Source organism: Acomys minous (genome assembly GCF_964271855.1).
Source record: "Acomys minous genome assembly, chromosome: 1".
Classification (NCBI taxonomy): domain Eukaryota; kingdom Metazoa; phylum Chordata; class Mammalia; order Rodentia; family Muridae; genus Acomys; species Acomys minous.
In genome coordinates, this window is record NC_140483.1 from 56,516,106 (window position 1) to 56,531,282 (window position 15,177).

The following is a 15,177-nucleotide window of genomic DNA, read 5'->3' on the forward strand; positions in this document are numbered from 1 at the left end:
CCCACCCCCGCACGTGGAGCCGTGCGGCCCAGAAAGCCCTTGGTTTCTCTTGACTGTTTCCCTAGCTATAACATAGGGATGATAAATTTGAAATCATTGCTGTCACTGATGGGGCTAAATGAAGGAATATGGGAGCCAGTATGGCTGTCTTCAGGCCACCCAGGCCAGTGCGCAGCACACAGAAGGCACATCATAGTCACATGAAAGTGATGACTCTTGGGGCTGGAGAGATGGCTCAGAGGTTAAGAGCACCGACTGCTCTTCCAGAGGTCATGAGTTCAATTCCCAGCAACCACATGGTGGCTCACAACCATCTATAATGTGATCTGATGCCCTCTTCTGGCCTGCAGGTATACATGTAGGCAGAGCACTGTGTATATAATAATAAATAATTTTTTAAAAAAGTGATGACTCTTTCCAAATGATGAATTTTGCACTATTCTCTACCAACTTAGCTTTTGTTTTTAATTTTCTGTGTGTGTGTGTGGGGCACATGTGTGTGTGTGCACATGTACATAAAGGGTACGTATGTGGGTGCCTGCTGAGGCCAGCAGGGGATGTTCCAGGTCTTGTAGCTAGAATTACAGGCAGTTGCGAACCATCTGATGTGGGTGCCAGGAACTAAAGTCCTGTCCTCTGCAAGCTGCTCTTAACGCTAAATGAGGTTTTGAAAACTTCATTTCAGCAAAGACATTCATCATTCTTTTGGGGGCCATTGCTTTTCATTAAACAGAAACAGGAAACACATGCTGAAGTGCTTTATGCGGTGGGGTACCCCAGGCTGCCCGGGGCCTGGGAGCAGCTGTGTGGACAGAGGGCAGACACAGGCCTCTGGGCAGCTGGGAGGACATTACCACTTTGTAGGTGGGCCGGGTGCTAGGTTCAGGGGCTGGGCTGGCTGGGAGCTGCAGGCTCCTCCGCTTCTCCTTCATGGAGCCACTCTGATGGCGCCTCATCCGGTCGATCTGCTCCTCCACACTCATCTTCACCTTGCCCTCTCCGGAGAACACAGCACTCTTGGGGCGGTCCTGCTGTAATGGGAAACAAGGCTCGGCCAAGTGCTCCCCACCCCACCAGGTGTCCCAAACATCCCTTCGGTAAGGTAGCCCACCCTAGCGGGCTGAACAATGGTTCCAGAGAGGCGTCAAATTTATTCTGACCCCTGGTGCCTGCAAATATGATTTTATTTGGAAACACAATGCCATCTGAATCAGAGCTGATTCGGATCCAATAGCAACTGTCCTTGTAAAAGACAGAAAAGATGACAACACAGAGCAGATGTGGAGATGGAGGCAGAGATTAGAAGGATTCATCTACCACAAACAAGTGCCACATCTGGCTGGCTGGATCCACACCTGGGGGGGAGGCTGGGGCAGGCCCCCACTTAGCCCCGTCAGCAGGGATGAACCTTGCCAGCACCTTCACTTTGGACTCCACACATCATGAATTCCACATGCTTCTATTGTGTTAAGCTACATGGTACATGATACTTTGTTTTAGGAGGCTCAGGAAGCCCAGAAAGACTGGGATACTAGGAAATGAGTTGCATAAGAAATACTTAGCATAGGGCTGGAGAGATGGCTCAGTGGTTAAGAGCGCCACCTGCTCTTCCAGAGGCCCTGAGTTCAGTTCCCAGCAACCATATGATGGATCACAACCATCTATAATGTGATCTGGTGCCCTCTTCTATGGATAAAGTACTCATATACAATAAATTAAAAAATTAAAAAAAAAATACTTAGCACAGTGAAAGAGACTTCAGAACCAAGAAATGAGTAGAAGGTAGGAGAATTTTGAAGTGAATGATGGGGGAAAAGAATCCTGGATTTCATTGGTAGAACTGGGGACTTCAAAAGTGACTCTGGTGAAGGACAGAGGAGGTTAAAAGTAAAGAAGCTGGGAGCGCACACCTTTAATCCCAGAACCCAGGACGCAGAGGCAGGAGGATCTCTGTGAGTTTGAGGCCAGCCTGGTGTGCACAGCAAATTCCAGGTGATCAAGGGCTTTATAGTGAAGCACTGTCAAAAATAAAAAATAAAGCCGGGCGTGGTGGCACACACCTTTAATCCCAGCACTTGGGAGGCAGAGGCAGGCGGATCACTGTGAGTTCGAGGCCAGCCTGGTCTACAAAGCAAGTCCAGGACAGCCAAGATAACATAGAGAAACGCTGTCTTGAAAAACCAAATAAATAAATAAATAAATAAATAATAAAAAATAAATAAAAATGAGAGAGGAAAAACAGAAGAAAAGGTTTCTCTTCGAGAGAATTCGTATCACCAACAGAACCCTGGCAGAGGAGCTGGAGGGATGGCTCAGCAGGACAGCAACTGAGTGAAGACTTGAGTTTGAATGCCCAGAACCCACACATGCACGACACCCCAGTGCTCCTGTGGGAACCCACACATGCACGACACCCCAGTGCTCCTGTGGGAACCCACACATGCACGATACCCCAGTGCTCCTGTGGGAACCCACACATGCACGACACCCCAGTGCTCCTGTGGGAACCCACACATGCACGACACCCCAGTGCTCCTGTGGTGAGATGGGAAGCAGGCAGGGGAACCTCTAGGGGCTCGAGGACTGGCCAGCCTGGAGTGTGCGGAACCAAACCAGAAACTCCATCTCAAACAGCATGGAAGGTACGGGTCAACACCCGAATCCTCTGACTTCCACATGTGGACTGCAGGGTGTGTGTTGTGTGCCTGTGCTTACACACACACATCACACACACATGCACATCACAGACACACATTCTCTCTTATTCTCTTTCTCACAACACACACACATCTCCACACATCACACAGACACACACCCTATACATTTCCACACATATCTCACACACACACACATATACATACAGACACACACAGACACACAGACACACACACACACACACACACACACACACACACACACACTGGTATAAAAGCAAATGGTAAAGTACCTCCAGTGAAGTTGCAGGAGGAAACAAGGGCATGTTATTGATAACAGACTCTTTGCCATAAAGTGGCATAAACTTGGCTAAAGGCGCTTGGTTGTGGGATGGAGAGTGGAACTGGTAAGTAGTTGGCTAAGATATTTAGCTGGAAAGATTTCCAAGCACATTTAAAAAAAAAAGTGACTGAAAAGAAACCAGCAATTCACTGTTGGGGAAAAAAACACCCTTTAAGAACTTCTTAGCTACAAATGTCAGCTACCCCTTCGAGAAAGAGGTGTGCCGACCCTGAGAGAAAAGCCCTGGCTACAGACCAAGAGGCAGAGAGACAAGTCTGCCAACAAGGGCTGGTGAAGCCTTCACCCGCCCATAGCCAGCACAGTGAACCGCAGAAGGCTAGCCTCAGACCATAGGACCTGAGGCTATACCTTAGAGGTACAGCATTCGGCCAGTGTGCACAAGGCTCCAGAGTTTGATTCCCAGCATTGGGAGGAAAAGAAAAAAAAAACCTTACTTGAGGCTGGAGATGCCTTTATTCCTTCTAATTTCTCTTTCGGGGACAAGAATGATTATCTTGGGGCCAGGGAGATAGCTCAGTAGGTGGAAGTGCAAGACCAGTGACCCAAATTTGATCCCTGGAACCCACGTAAAAAGCTAGATGAAACGACACCAACCTATAAGCCCAGCACTACTCCCCTGAGATGGGGGGCAGAGATGGGGGCATCACCTGCAGGTTCACAGGCCAGTTAGCCTGGAGCATATACTGCAGCAACCGAGTCAAGAGAGACTCCCACCTAACAAGGTGAAAGGGAGAACTGATGCCCAAAAGTTGTCCTCTGACCTCCACAAATGTACCATGGCCTACGCACAGCACCATCCACACACACACACAATGAACAACAAGTAACTTTCCCCCCCTGAGACAGGGTTTCTCTGTGTAGCCTTGGCTGTCCTGCACTCACATTGTAGACCAGGCTGGCCTTGAACTCACAGGGATCCATCTGCCTCTGCCTCCCGAGTGCTGGGATTAAAGGTGTGCGCCACCACCGCCCGACATTAACAAGTAACTTTTAAGAAGAAAGATTATCTCATGTCATTGTGTTTTAGAAAGTGGATCAACCCGTTTTCGAGTTGCATCTGTAGAGGAATTCTGTACCATAATAAACTCTATCTAGAGCCCATGGATACCTGCTGGAGACAATTCAGAGGATGAGTTAAGGGACTTGCTTTCTTTGTGTGGGGGGTAGAAGTTATGAGCCATCATGTGGTTGCTGGGAATTGAACTCAGGACCTTTGGAAGAGCAGGCAGAGCTCTTAACCTCTGAGCCATCTCTCCAGCCCCCTCACCTTACTTCTTGAGACAGGGTCTCTCGCTGAACCCGGAGCTCTGTTTTGGCTAGATTGGCTGACAGCGGGGCTCTTGCATATGCCCCAAAGATGGGGTTACAGGAAAATGCCTTCGTGCCTGGCTTTCACATGAGTATTGAAAGTCTTGTGCAGCAAGAACTTTACCTGCTGAGCCGTCTGTCTTTGTTGACATAGGATCTCATTCTGTAATTTAGGCTGGCCTTGAACTCACTATGTAGCCCCAGATTCTCGAGTCCTGGGGTCACGGGCATGAGCCACCAGGCCTGGCTGGAGATGCGGGCGTTGATGGCAAGTCTGAGCTAATAATAGTCAGATGAGGGCTGGAGAGATGGCTCAGAGGTTAGGAGCACTCACTGCTCTTCCTGAGGGCCTGAGTTCAATTCGCAGACCACAAGGTGGCTCACAGCCATCTAAAATGAGATCTGGTGCCCTCTTCTAGCCTGCAGGTGTGTATGCAGACAGAGCACTGTATACATAATAATAAATTAATTAATTAAAAAAATAATAGTCAGATGAGATTTTAGTGATGTCATGAGTTGAGATTTTGGCATTCCTGGACTAGAAGGAGCTCTTTTCAAGTAGAACGGCATGAAATTTGGCACTATAGCTGTTGAACAGTAACCTCCAGGAGACATGTCTAAACCATAGGCCCCTTATGGCTGATACTATGCCCCCCTTTTGGAAATAGGGGCTCTACAGTTGTAATTAAGGTTACCATGAATTTAAGAACTCAAAATACAAAGAGGAGTGTCCTTACAAGAAGAGGAGTGGACATACAGAACAAGTGATGTAAAGGTAGAGTGGTCTAGGAGATGCGGAGCACTATCAGGAGCCACTGTTCACCAGGACAGAGGCATGGACAGAGTCGCCCACAGGTTCCCAAGGGAGCCAACATTGGCAGAACTTTGGTTTTGGACTTCTGGCCCCCAAACAAGGAGTGTAAAATTGTGTAGTGGAAGCTTTGGTTTCTTTAAAAAAAACTCAGTATTGTTATGTAAACAGGTTTTTGTTTTAATCCCAAGTGTCAATATGGAGCTGCTTTTAGTTTGTCCACAGCTGATAATTGCCTCTTGTTGCCTGGAGGGGGGTGTGGTCATTGCCAGTTGGAGTTGGCATTCCGAGGATTCAGAGAGGGATAAATATAAGAGCCTAGAGAGAGGAGGATGCTTCAGGAAGACAGTCAGGTGAGGAAGAAGGCTGCTGGTTTGTTGGACTGCTGGGTATCCTGAAGATGAAGACTGATATTGTCCCCAAAGAACCCTATGACCCTCACCAGCCAAAAGTAGCTAAAGAGAATTCCGCCCCCTGCCCCTTTTAACCTTCTTTCTCTACCACCTAGAGTCAGAGGGTTGGAAGAGAAGAAGAGGTATAAGATAACTCAAATAAAAAGAGTTTAAAAGCCCCCCCCAAGATAGTGCCTACAAAGTTGTGTTGTTTTAAGTCACTAATGTGTGCGGTAATGTGTTAATTCCCCAGAGCTCTGGGGACATAACACTGTGTGCTTCACTCTGACCTCTGTCCTCCCTGTTACATCCTGCCAACAGCATGCTACCACAATGTTAAACATTCTCATGCATTTACAGTGCTCATTGTCCTTGACCCCTGATATGGCCATTAAGGACGATTCCTCCCACGTGTGCTACCTTCCTCCCTAGTTCTGGATCTTGAGTGGTTATGACCACTGGGCACAAGCCCTCAGAGCCTGTAGCTGGGCACTTACCCGTGAGGAGAGGCCATTGGTGAGGCCATTGGTGGTCCTCCTCACCACTGCTGACGGGGTTATCTCTTCCTCGGCAGGAGATTTTGTCCGAGGGGGCACAATGCCAACTGCAGGGAGACAGAGCAGTCAGTGGCCTTGTGGGAAGCACCCTTGGGGGGAGAGGCCTGGTTGCTCGAATCACTGAGGTCTAGGGTGGGGGAGCACACTCATCCAGGATAAGGGAGCACCATCGCCTTAGGCAAAGTATGGGCTGAAACACACCTTTGTTGAGAGCTGCCTGCTTCTCTGCCTCCACCTCTTGTCTGCTGGGCACAAGACTAACGTCTCTGGGGGAATGCCGAGGTGATGTCTGGTCAAGGTCTTTCTTGCTTGGCTCAAAGCCTGTTTGGGGCTGGGAAAATGGCTGGTGTTAGGGTGAATACTAGCGGTTTGGCCACCTTAATGCCTTCCTTCAAGTCCTTTAAGATATAAAGAGCAGGAAAATTGCACGGGAGCTGGCTGGCAGTAAACAAGGATGGCTCTCACCTATGCATCACAGGCTGCGTCCTCTTGGGAACGGGAGGCAAGGAGGGCTTCACTCTGGGCTAATCAGAGAGGCCCCTTGCCCAGCCCAGGTAACTTGGAAAGCCTGAAGAAGTACAGACTGTTTGGGGGCTCTGGATGATAGGGGGAGTCACTGGAGGGGGCTACAAATCCTAGAGACTCTGAGGCCTCTGCCGGAATATGTGTAGACTAGCCAAAAAGAATCGGTTGGCCTTGATACCAGGGTTCTTGGGTAACTGGAAAAGGCATTTACTTCTGGTTTTGCAGAGCCATGAGGTCTCAGATAGCCTATGAAGAACATATTGTACAGCTGAAGGTCCTAAGCCTCATAGAAAATTCAGCAAATAAGAAATAAGGCTAGAATCTGAAACCTCAGCACTCGCTCAGCCAGAGGCCTGGGCAGCAGGGGAGTCTTGTCTGCTTCTTGGTGTAACAGCTACAGGCGATGCCAACTATTCTGCCTGTCTCACTGGCAAGGCCTCAGCTACACAAACCACATATAGGCAAACCCGGAAATAACATGGGTCTCCCAATAACATGCAACCAAGGCTAAGTCTAATTATACATCTGTTTGTCCTAAGGAGCCAGATGAGAAGTCAGAACAGACGAGGATCTATGTTCATATACACAAGAGGCCCATGAGACCCGGTTAGAACAAGGCAGAGGCAGAATTAGAACACAAGAAGACTGGAGTCTGAGGTGAGCAAGGGACAGGAGTGACTGGGATGGCACTGGGGAATGTGTCACCCCACTTTCTTTTGGTTTAGTCACATTGGTAGGGATCCCTACCCACAATCATCAGATGCTAATGAGCTGGTGTTGGGTAGGATTGTAATTCCTTTTTTCCCCCATTGTCCACAAAAAGCAAAAGGGAAGATGGCCCATGAGACTGTTACCCTGGGGCCCAAAAGAACTAGAGCCTTGTGGGAAACAACCCCAGTGCTCTACCCTGCCCCTTGCCTGGGTCTTTGTCCCACCCTCCAAAACCCAAGGATGCTGGGTACCTGACCCCTGGCTGTCTCGCCACTGTGATGCCAGGAAGGGGAGTTGGGGTATGGCCAGAAGCGGCTCTCATTGGGGAGTGGAGGGACGGTGGGAGGAGATTCCAGGGGGACGTAGGCTTTGGGGAGGGGCGGCCGAGGTGGGCCAGGTTCCTGAGGCAGAGAGAAGCCAGAGCATTAGGCGGAAGAAGAGCAGCCACTGTGAGAGCAGAAGAGACAGTTAGCAGGAGCCAGATAATCTTATCCCATGAAGCATGCCCAAGGCCTGGGCACTGCATCCCAACCCCGGCCTAGCAGAGTTCCAGATTCTCCGGCAGCCCTCTGCCTGGCCGGTAGCCCCTCTTCCATTGAGCCCCTCCTGCCCCTGCCTCCACATTGTTCCCCACTATTCCAAAGCTCCCTCAGCACTGCCTCCCCATCATGCCAGGATAACCCCATCCTGTATCTTTGCCTCTATCTCTCTTGCCTATACTCCATTCGGCCCCTCCCTGTCCACGGCCCCATTTAAGTTCCACCCTCTCTTCCTTTGGAGTTCCAGAGTCTTTACAGTCTGAACCATGAGGCTCATTACTGAGATACGCCCGATGTCTCCTGTAGGTTGCAGCCTACTATATACTGGTCCCTGTTGGATGCTGACTCATTGAATAAAGGGCCCTGGGGCCTGCCTGGGTTGCTTTCTAAGAGCATCATTCCATCCCATGAGCACTTGCTGACTGACTAATTGACTAGCAAACAGCTCCCTATACTGACCCTCAACCCTTTCGCCTCAGGACACATTTGGTTTGAATTCCCATCAAGTCTAGGGGGATCTTTGCTAACCATCTTGGGGCTCAGGAAGACTTCCTTGTGAGGCAGCTAAAGAGGACGGGCGGAGATGGGAAGTGGGTACAGGGGAAACCCCGAGGGAAGGTCATAAAACCAGTATGAGAATGGTTTGCAGATACCATGAACCAAACCCCAGGGAAGAGATGGCTGACTGTGCAATCTTTCAGGCGATGGGAATCTGGCCTTCTTGCCCCCATCAACCTTGTACTGTTTTCACAGCTTACCTCACTGGACCCTGGCTTGGTCGGAGAGCCCTGAGAACCAGACACCATTGAGAAGGGGCTCAGGGGACTGGTAAGGCTGGCAGAGCTGAGAGGGCTGGCTGGGCTGTTGGAGCTGTAGGTGGCTGAGGTACTGAGGCCTCCTGGGGAAACAGAAGAGGGGGTGAGGAGCAGAGCAAGGAGCTACGGTGTGGTGTACACACAGGTAAAAGGAGTGAAGGAAGGAGGGGAGGCACCTGCAAGAGTTAGGGACACAGGCTGGCTGCTAAGAGGTACTCTAGGCTGTGAAGATGGCACAGAAGAGTTGACACTGTGGCCGGGCATGGTGGCACATGCCTTTAATCCCAGCTCTCTGGAGGCAGAGACCAGGCCAGCCTGGTCTATAAAGCGAGTCTAGGACAGCCAGGGAGGGCTATAAGAGAAAGCCTGTCTTGAAAAAAACCAAACCAAACCAAAACAAAACAAAAAGCCTCTGAAAGCCAGCCTGAAGACCTGGGCTCAAGGATAGTTCTAAAGTCATCCCTGGGTCCTTCAGTGTGAGTTGGCAGGGATGTGGTAGAGTCCAGGGGTGCAGGAGGCACCGACCTCTGTGCTTGGCTGTGTCAGTGCCCCGAGAGGGATTGTTCTTCCTCAGCCCTTCCATCACATCCTGGATCCTCCAGATCTCCTTCTGAATTTGCCGATTGAGCGCCTCATTCTGAAATAGAGGCAGAGCGACTCAAGGATGGACCAGCCACGCCCTAAGCCCGCCCCTCCCATCAGGAGGCTTCAGAACTCCTGAGCTCCTGACTACACACACCCCACCACCACCAGCACAGATATCTTCCTTATGGGCAGTCTTTGCCTCTTTAACATAATGTTGTGTCCTCAGAAAAGCCAATGCCCTAGAAGCAACAGAAGCCCCTATGGAGCCTCCATGGGGCATAGGGTCTCACCCTCTTTTCCATGGGGCAAGACTTTTCAGTGTTTTTGTCTTACCCTCCTTCCCATCCCAACACCCTGGACATGAGCTACATTCTACCTCAGCTGCCATTTAGTCTGTGTGCCATAGTCTGGGGGCCACTCCAAATGCCTTGTATGCAATAACTCGTCTTAGCCACAGGACTCCTCACCAAGGTGTGAGAGGCAGCGGCTCCCACTTCCGAGAGAGGAGACTGTCCAGGGCCATCCACTGAGTAAGGCACACAGCCAGTGTCTAAGAATGGCTCTTTCTGATTCAGAAGCTGGGGGCGCTTGCCCACGGCTTCCCTCCCTCCTAAAATGTGCACATGTAAAGTGCAGCTGGCCCACGGGACGTAATAGCATCTGGGTCCTCACTTCACCCTGCCCAGCCCGAGGCAGGAAAAGGGAATTTTGTTATCAGGAGGGAAACAAGGTGCTAACTGCATCCGAGGAACAGAGTTTGCCAAACCAGCTACAGAAGAGGCAGGGCTCGGTCAGAGAAAAGACAAGAAAACAGGGCTCTTCGATATCCATCTCCTCCTCTAAGCCTGCTTCTTACCCGTCCCCGGAAAGGGACGCCTTGTTGCTTCTAAAACTGTATAGACGGCTCCTGTACTTCCAGCTTTTCCAGTGTCTTCAGAGGTATTTATTCCCACATATCTGTTTTTAAATCCTGTCAGCCATAGGCTATCCTGCTTCTAACCTAAGTCTCTTGCCTCATTAGCTCCACCCCCTGTGAGCTGAGAAGAATGTTTTCACACTGTGTTCATCAGCCTCAAAGTATAGTCTAAGTGGCCTGAGTGTCCCTCCCTTGTCTTTCTTCTCTCCTCTGTCTCCCTTTCTGCCTCTCCCTGTGTCTGTCAAAGGATCAGATCCTTGTCTTACATAGACATGGCTAAGTCAAGAATGGCGGCCATTTTGTTCCCCTTTGCCACACAGGACAAGATACATCGCACATCTTGCCCACACACGCCCGCTTGGGCCCGCCCCCCTCTCACCTGGATATCCAAGTTGAGTTGTTCCCAGAGGTCATCGTGCAGGGTGGAGACCTCGGACTCAAGGTTCTCATACACCACTGTGCTGTTGGTCAGCGCCTGCAGGGGAGAGGGCTACTGAGCATGATGGTTCATCTAGCCAACTTGGCTGGACTCACAGTCACCATGGAAACACACCTCCAGGTGTGTCTGTCAAGGTGTTTCCAGGGAAGGATTAACGGAGGAGGGAAGATGTGGGTGAGCACCACCACACAGGCTCGGGTCCTGGAGAGCCGAGCACCACACACAGTCCCTGCTTCCTGAATGTAGGTGCAAGAGAGCAGGTGCCTTGCGCTCCCGCCCACTGTGCCTTCTCTACAGTGGTGGTCTATATTTTTTCAAACTGTGAGTCAAGGTAAACCCTTCCTCCTTGGTGTTTCTTTTGCCAACTTTTAGTCACAGCAGCTAATATACAGAGGACACTGCCTTCACAGCCTTCCCTCTTACCACTGCCACAGGATGTGGGGGCTGAGATCCCTGGGCTCTGAAATCTGGTAGGAAGGGAACAAGGCTGAGGCATTCTGATGAGGGCTACCACTACCCTTCCTTCCTAAAGGGGTCAGGGAATATCCCATGGTTCACTGAAGAAAAAGCTGAGCCCTTCCAGGTCAAAGGTTCTCCACAGCATCCTCCTGTTCCACTCGGGACAGGGAATAAGAAGTGGGGCTAAAGGATGCAGCCTGGAAGACAGTGCTTCCGGTCTTCCCATGGAGGCCCTGCTTCCTCCTTCTCTTCCGGCTGTGCTTTCCTGGGCCACTGTTACTAGAACAAACTGTGTTGAAGGATCTGCCCTAGTCCCTCTAACTGCCCGCAACAGCAAACCAGCCAGCGCCGACTTCCACAAGGCAGAAGGCAAACTGGGCAGCAGGTGGGGGAGATAAGCCAAGGAGTTCGGCAGCCCTGGGCTACATGCTGCCCCGAGGGAATCCTGGCACAAGTGCAGCCTGTGGGAAATCAGCTCGCTCTGGGTGGAGACACTTCAGAATGAAGGGGTAGCAGGCACACTTAGTGCCCGCGCACGCCCCCTGCAGTAGGAGTGTCCTGGCAGTTGTCTGCTGTCTTAGGAGATATCTAGGGTCAGGGGAGGTCAAAGCCACAGTCCCTTCTCCCAGATTACCGTGGTCGCCTGTGACAGCTCCACCCGGATGTTGATGAGCTGGTTCTGCAGAGACTCCTTTTTGTGTAGCAGTTTCTCTGGGTAGGCAGGCTGGCTGCCAAACATCTCCAGCTCCTGGTGGGTCCCCATCAAGGCACTTTCCAGGCTCTCCTAAGGAAAGACAGGCGGAAGGCATGGGCTGCTCCAGCAACCTTCCCTGGAGTTTTTAACAGCAGATGCCTGAGTGCCTCGCAGTTCAACCAGACAGCTTAGCAGAGGTTATCCTCATACTGGCTACCATCCCCCGGGAGGAAAGAAGTCTGAGGAAGACAAAGACAGCATCCCACACCGGGCCCGGGCCAGCCCCACCTCCGAAGCACCTCAGACTCTGACCTTCTCTGCTCGCAACTGCTGCACCAGCCGGTCCTGCTCTCTCACCACCTTGTTCTGTTCACACAGCTTGCCCAGCAGCTTCTGGGGGCCCAGAGGGAAGAAAGGAGGAGATGAAGGATGTGGTTTGATGGGGACTTGGGAACTGTGCTGCCAGAGCCTGGCCTCTGGATACAGCCACTTTCCCAGCCAAGGACTCTGGGAAAGAGCGTAATGGATCTCTCCATCTTAGACCATGAGATGTGATCATTCTCTCAGTGGAGGTAGGGGAGTCAAGGACATTCCTATACTGCTGTGGGGGTACTGTGGAGGGTGACCAGAGGGATGAGAAGACATTATGGCCTCACCTCCCCGGCTGGGGTGGAGGGCAGGCAGGGTACGGAAACAACAGTCTTAAAGCAATGTGGTACGAACTGGCCCCTCAGCCCCACAGGGCACCCCAGTCTCTTATCCTGAGACTCTTGGTTCTCTTTCTCTAAGTGGTTCTTAACCTGTGGGTTGCAACCCCTTATTGGGGGTGAGTCTCTTATCAGATAGCCTGCATATCAGATATTCACATTACAATTCATAACAGTAACAAGGTTATAATTACGATCCAATAATAATTTTATGGCTGGAGGTTACTACTGTTATTCAAGGGTGGCAGCATTAGTAAAGTTGAGAACCACTGCTCTAAGGCCTCGGGGTGGCTGATGGGAGCTCCTCTTAGCGTTGGTCCTTGCCTGGATAGAGCATCCCTCCAGGCCTCGGGCATGAATCTAATGCTGAGGCAGGATCAGCAGTGATGAAGAGGCAGCACGCGGAGCCCACCCCATTCTGCAGTCCTTATCGCTGACTCGTGTCTCCCCCTCCTTCCTCTCTCTACTGAGCAAAATCTTGCCCTTTGGGGCTTTTCGTTTCAAGGCCTTTCTCGTTGGCTACCTAGTTTGACCTTAGACCACTTACTGGTCCTGTTCAGTGAATGAACCTGATGTTGCATCCGATGTTACCTGGGGTCTCTCACTGCTTGAAGCTCCTGAGGGCAGGCACAGGCCATCTCCTCTCTAGGAACTTACAGTGTTAGCACAGGCTGGGCACAGTACAGACTGGCTGACTTGCCATCTAACAGAGTCTTTGCCCTAACCAGATCCCACTGCTGTAGATAGGGGCCCGCAGCTTGGTATAGAAGGACAAAACCAGAGTGAGAGGTGAGGGCAAGGCAGTAGTGCCAAGCCCAAAAAAAAAAGACAAGGATGAAGGAGGAAGTAGAACTTGGTATTTGTAGTCCTGAGGAGAAGATGAGTCAAGTGAATGAAACGCCACCACTAGTAGGGGGGAGGGGATGGAGAAAAAGCCCCAAGGGGGCGGGGGGAGTTGACAATGAAGAGGAAAGGACAGCATGAGTACGTGATGGTCAGAGGGAGCAGGGAGAGCTGCCCTTACATCTGTGTCTTGCTCGTTTAGCTTGAAGGTGTGGAGGCCATCCCGGAACACCTCTGGGTATGCAGGGACCTGCCGGAACACGAGGTCGGTTACTGCAGCAGGGGCAGATGAGGCTGGGTGAGTGGTAGAGCTGACATTACAATCCTGCTTCACTTCTGCCAGAGACCACTGCTGCCCATCACGCCTGACGCTTCTGTGCCAGGGCCTCGAGCTCATTAATTCTACATCCTCTGGCTGGGAGGTCTGTGACGGCGCAGTCTAGGCTTTATCCTGACTGTCCGTGGCTGATTGAGAGGAGGTTAGAACTCTGTCGGCCACATGACCCGTGTCTCCTGCCCCCTGTTGGAGGCCTGCTGGAAGGTAGAGATCTCCATGGTAACAATCGTGAGACCGCCAGTGATGCCGGGGCAGTTTGTAGAGATGGTCCATGGGAGGATGGCAGGAAAGAGCACCAGAGACCTGGGGAACCTCTGTCCCCGTAAACGGAACACACCAATCACAAGAGCCCACACTAGGCCAGGCCTGGCAAGGTTCCAGAAGCATCTTGGGGGGGGGGGGGCGCAGTTAATGCTGCCTTGCCTTGACAACATTGCAGTCATCCTATGTTTTTACAAACCCTTGACACCCTCCCCTCATGCCCCAGCCCCAGGAACACAGAAAATATGAACTGGGCATCCTGGACATTCAAAAGCAGGTTTGTAATCCTCAGCGTGCGCGAGCTGCTGCTGCTGCTGCTGTTTGGGTGGTTCAGGAGACGCGCTTTGGGACTTAGCTACGAACATGAAGAATGGAGGTAGCATGGTGGAGCTGGGGAGATGATGGAGAGATGAGGCCTGGCAGACGAATGGATTGGATGAAGCGGGCCTCATCCCACATGGGGTGACCCAACCATGCACAAGCAGCTGGGATGGCATGGACAGGGACCATGCTGGCAGGCACAGGCCTTACTTGCATGAAGAGTTGGGCCCTAGGGGAGGAGTTCTCCACCATTCGGTTCACCATACTGATGAGAGTCTCGCTCTCACTCATCTGCAGCAGAGGAAAGGAATGGACGATTCGCTCAGCCTGGGCGTGGCTATCTCTCCGTACCCCTCCCTGTTTGTGGCTCTCTGCAGGAAACAGGGGAGGGGCAGCTGCTCTGGGGAGGGGGAGGGGGCCTCCAGCACCCTGTGCTTGGCCTCGTCATTTTTCATCCTTGTGAACCATTTCAGGACCAGTACTGATGGATGCTGTCCTCAAGGAAATGCCACAGCAGGGTGCTGGGAGGCCACTGGGCCCTCACTCACGGCATGGAAGAGCCCGGGTCACAGTGGCCAAGCTGTCCCCTCCTTGCCATTTCTCACGCGGCTTTGGATGAAGACCACACAGTGGGAAAGCCTGTCTCCTCAAACTGACACTAAACTGAACTGAAACATCAAGCCTTGGGACCTGCTCTCCACGTGGCACACCCCTCCCCGCCTCCTGAAAGATTACTACAGTTTCCAGAGCTGGGCTGGCAGCATCCATGAGGATCTCGGATGGCACTGGGAAGCAAACAAGGCCAGGACAAGTGAGCCGTGTTAAAGGGACACCAGGTGTCGGACAGCGCTCTCTACCGCATCCTCTTTCAATTTCAAGGATCATTGGGAAAGTGGAAAGGGAATCTGAAAGAGCGAAGGAGGGGGGGAAGGGGAGGAG

The 15,177-nt window shown here is 51.6% G+C and overlaps 1 protein-coding gene across 18 annotated transcripts in view; it reads right to left on the reverse strand.

Annotated features, from left to right (window-relative positions):
* The window catches only part of PLEKHA6 (pleckstrin homology domain containing A6), a 145,992-nt gene that overhangs the window by 10,220 nt on the left and 120,595 nt on the right, over window positions 1-15,177 (reverse strand). For 9 of the 18 annotated variants that reach the window (XM_084790533.1, XM_084790537.1, XM_084790532.1 and 6 more), the window contains 11 exons: window positions 14,449-14,529; window positions 13,501-13,569; window positions 12,082-12,162; window positions 11,710-11,859; window positions 10,557-10,652; window positions 9,202-9,313; window positions 8,620-8,759; window positions 7,574-7,723; window positions 6,288-6,417; window positions 6,027-6,133; window positions 855-1,031 (listed from right to left, as the gene is read on the reverse strand). In XM_084790533.1, the coding sequence (XP_084646659.1) occupies window positions 855-1,031; window positions 6,027-6,133; window positions 6,288-6,417; window positions 7,574-7,723; window positions 8,620-8,759; window positions 9,202-9,313; window positions 10,557-10,652; window positions 11,710-11,859; window positions 12,082-12,162; window positions 13,501-13,569; window positions 14,449-14,529 (1,293 nt within the window). The remainder of the gene's footprint in view (window positions 1-854; window positions 1,032-6,026; window positions 6,134-6,287; window positions 6,418-7,573; window positions 7,724-8,619; window positions 8,760-9,201; window positions 9,314-10,556; window positions 10,653-11,709; window positions 11,860-12,081; window positions 12,163-13,500; window positions 13,570-14,448; window positions 14,530-15,177) is intronic. The other 9 variants (XM_084790523.1, XM_084790536.1, XM_084790535.1 and 6 more) reach the window with 4 other exon arrangements.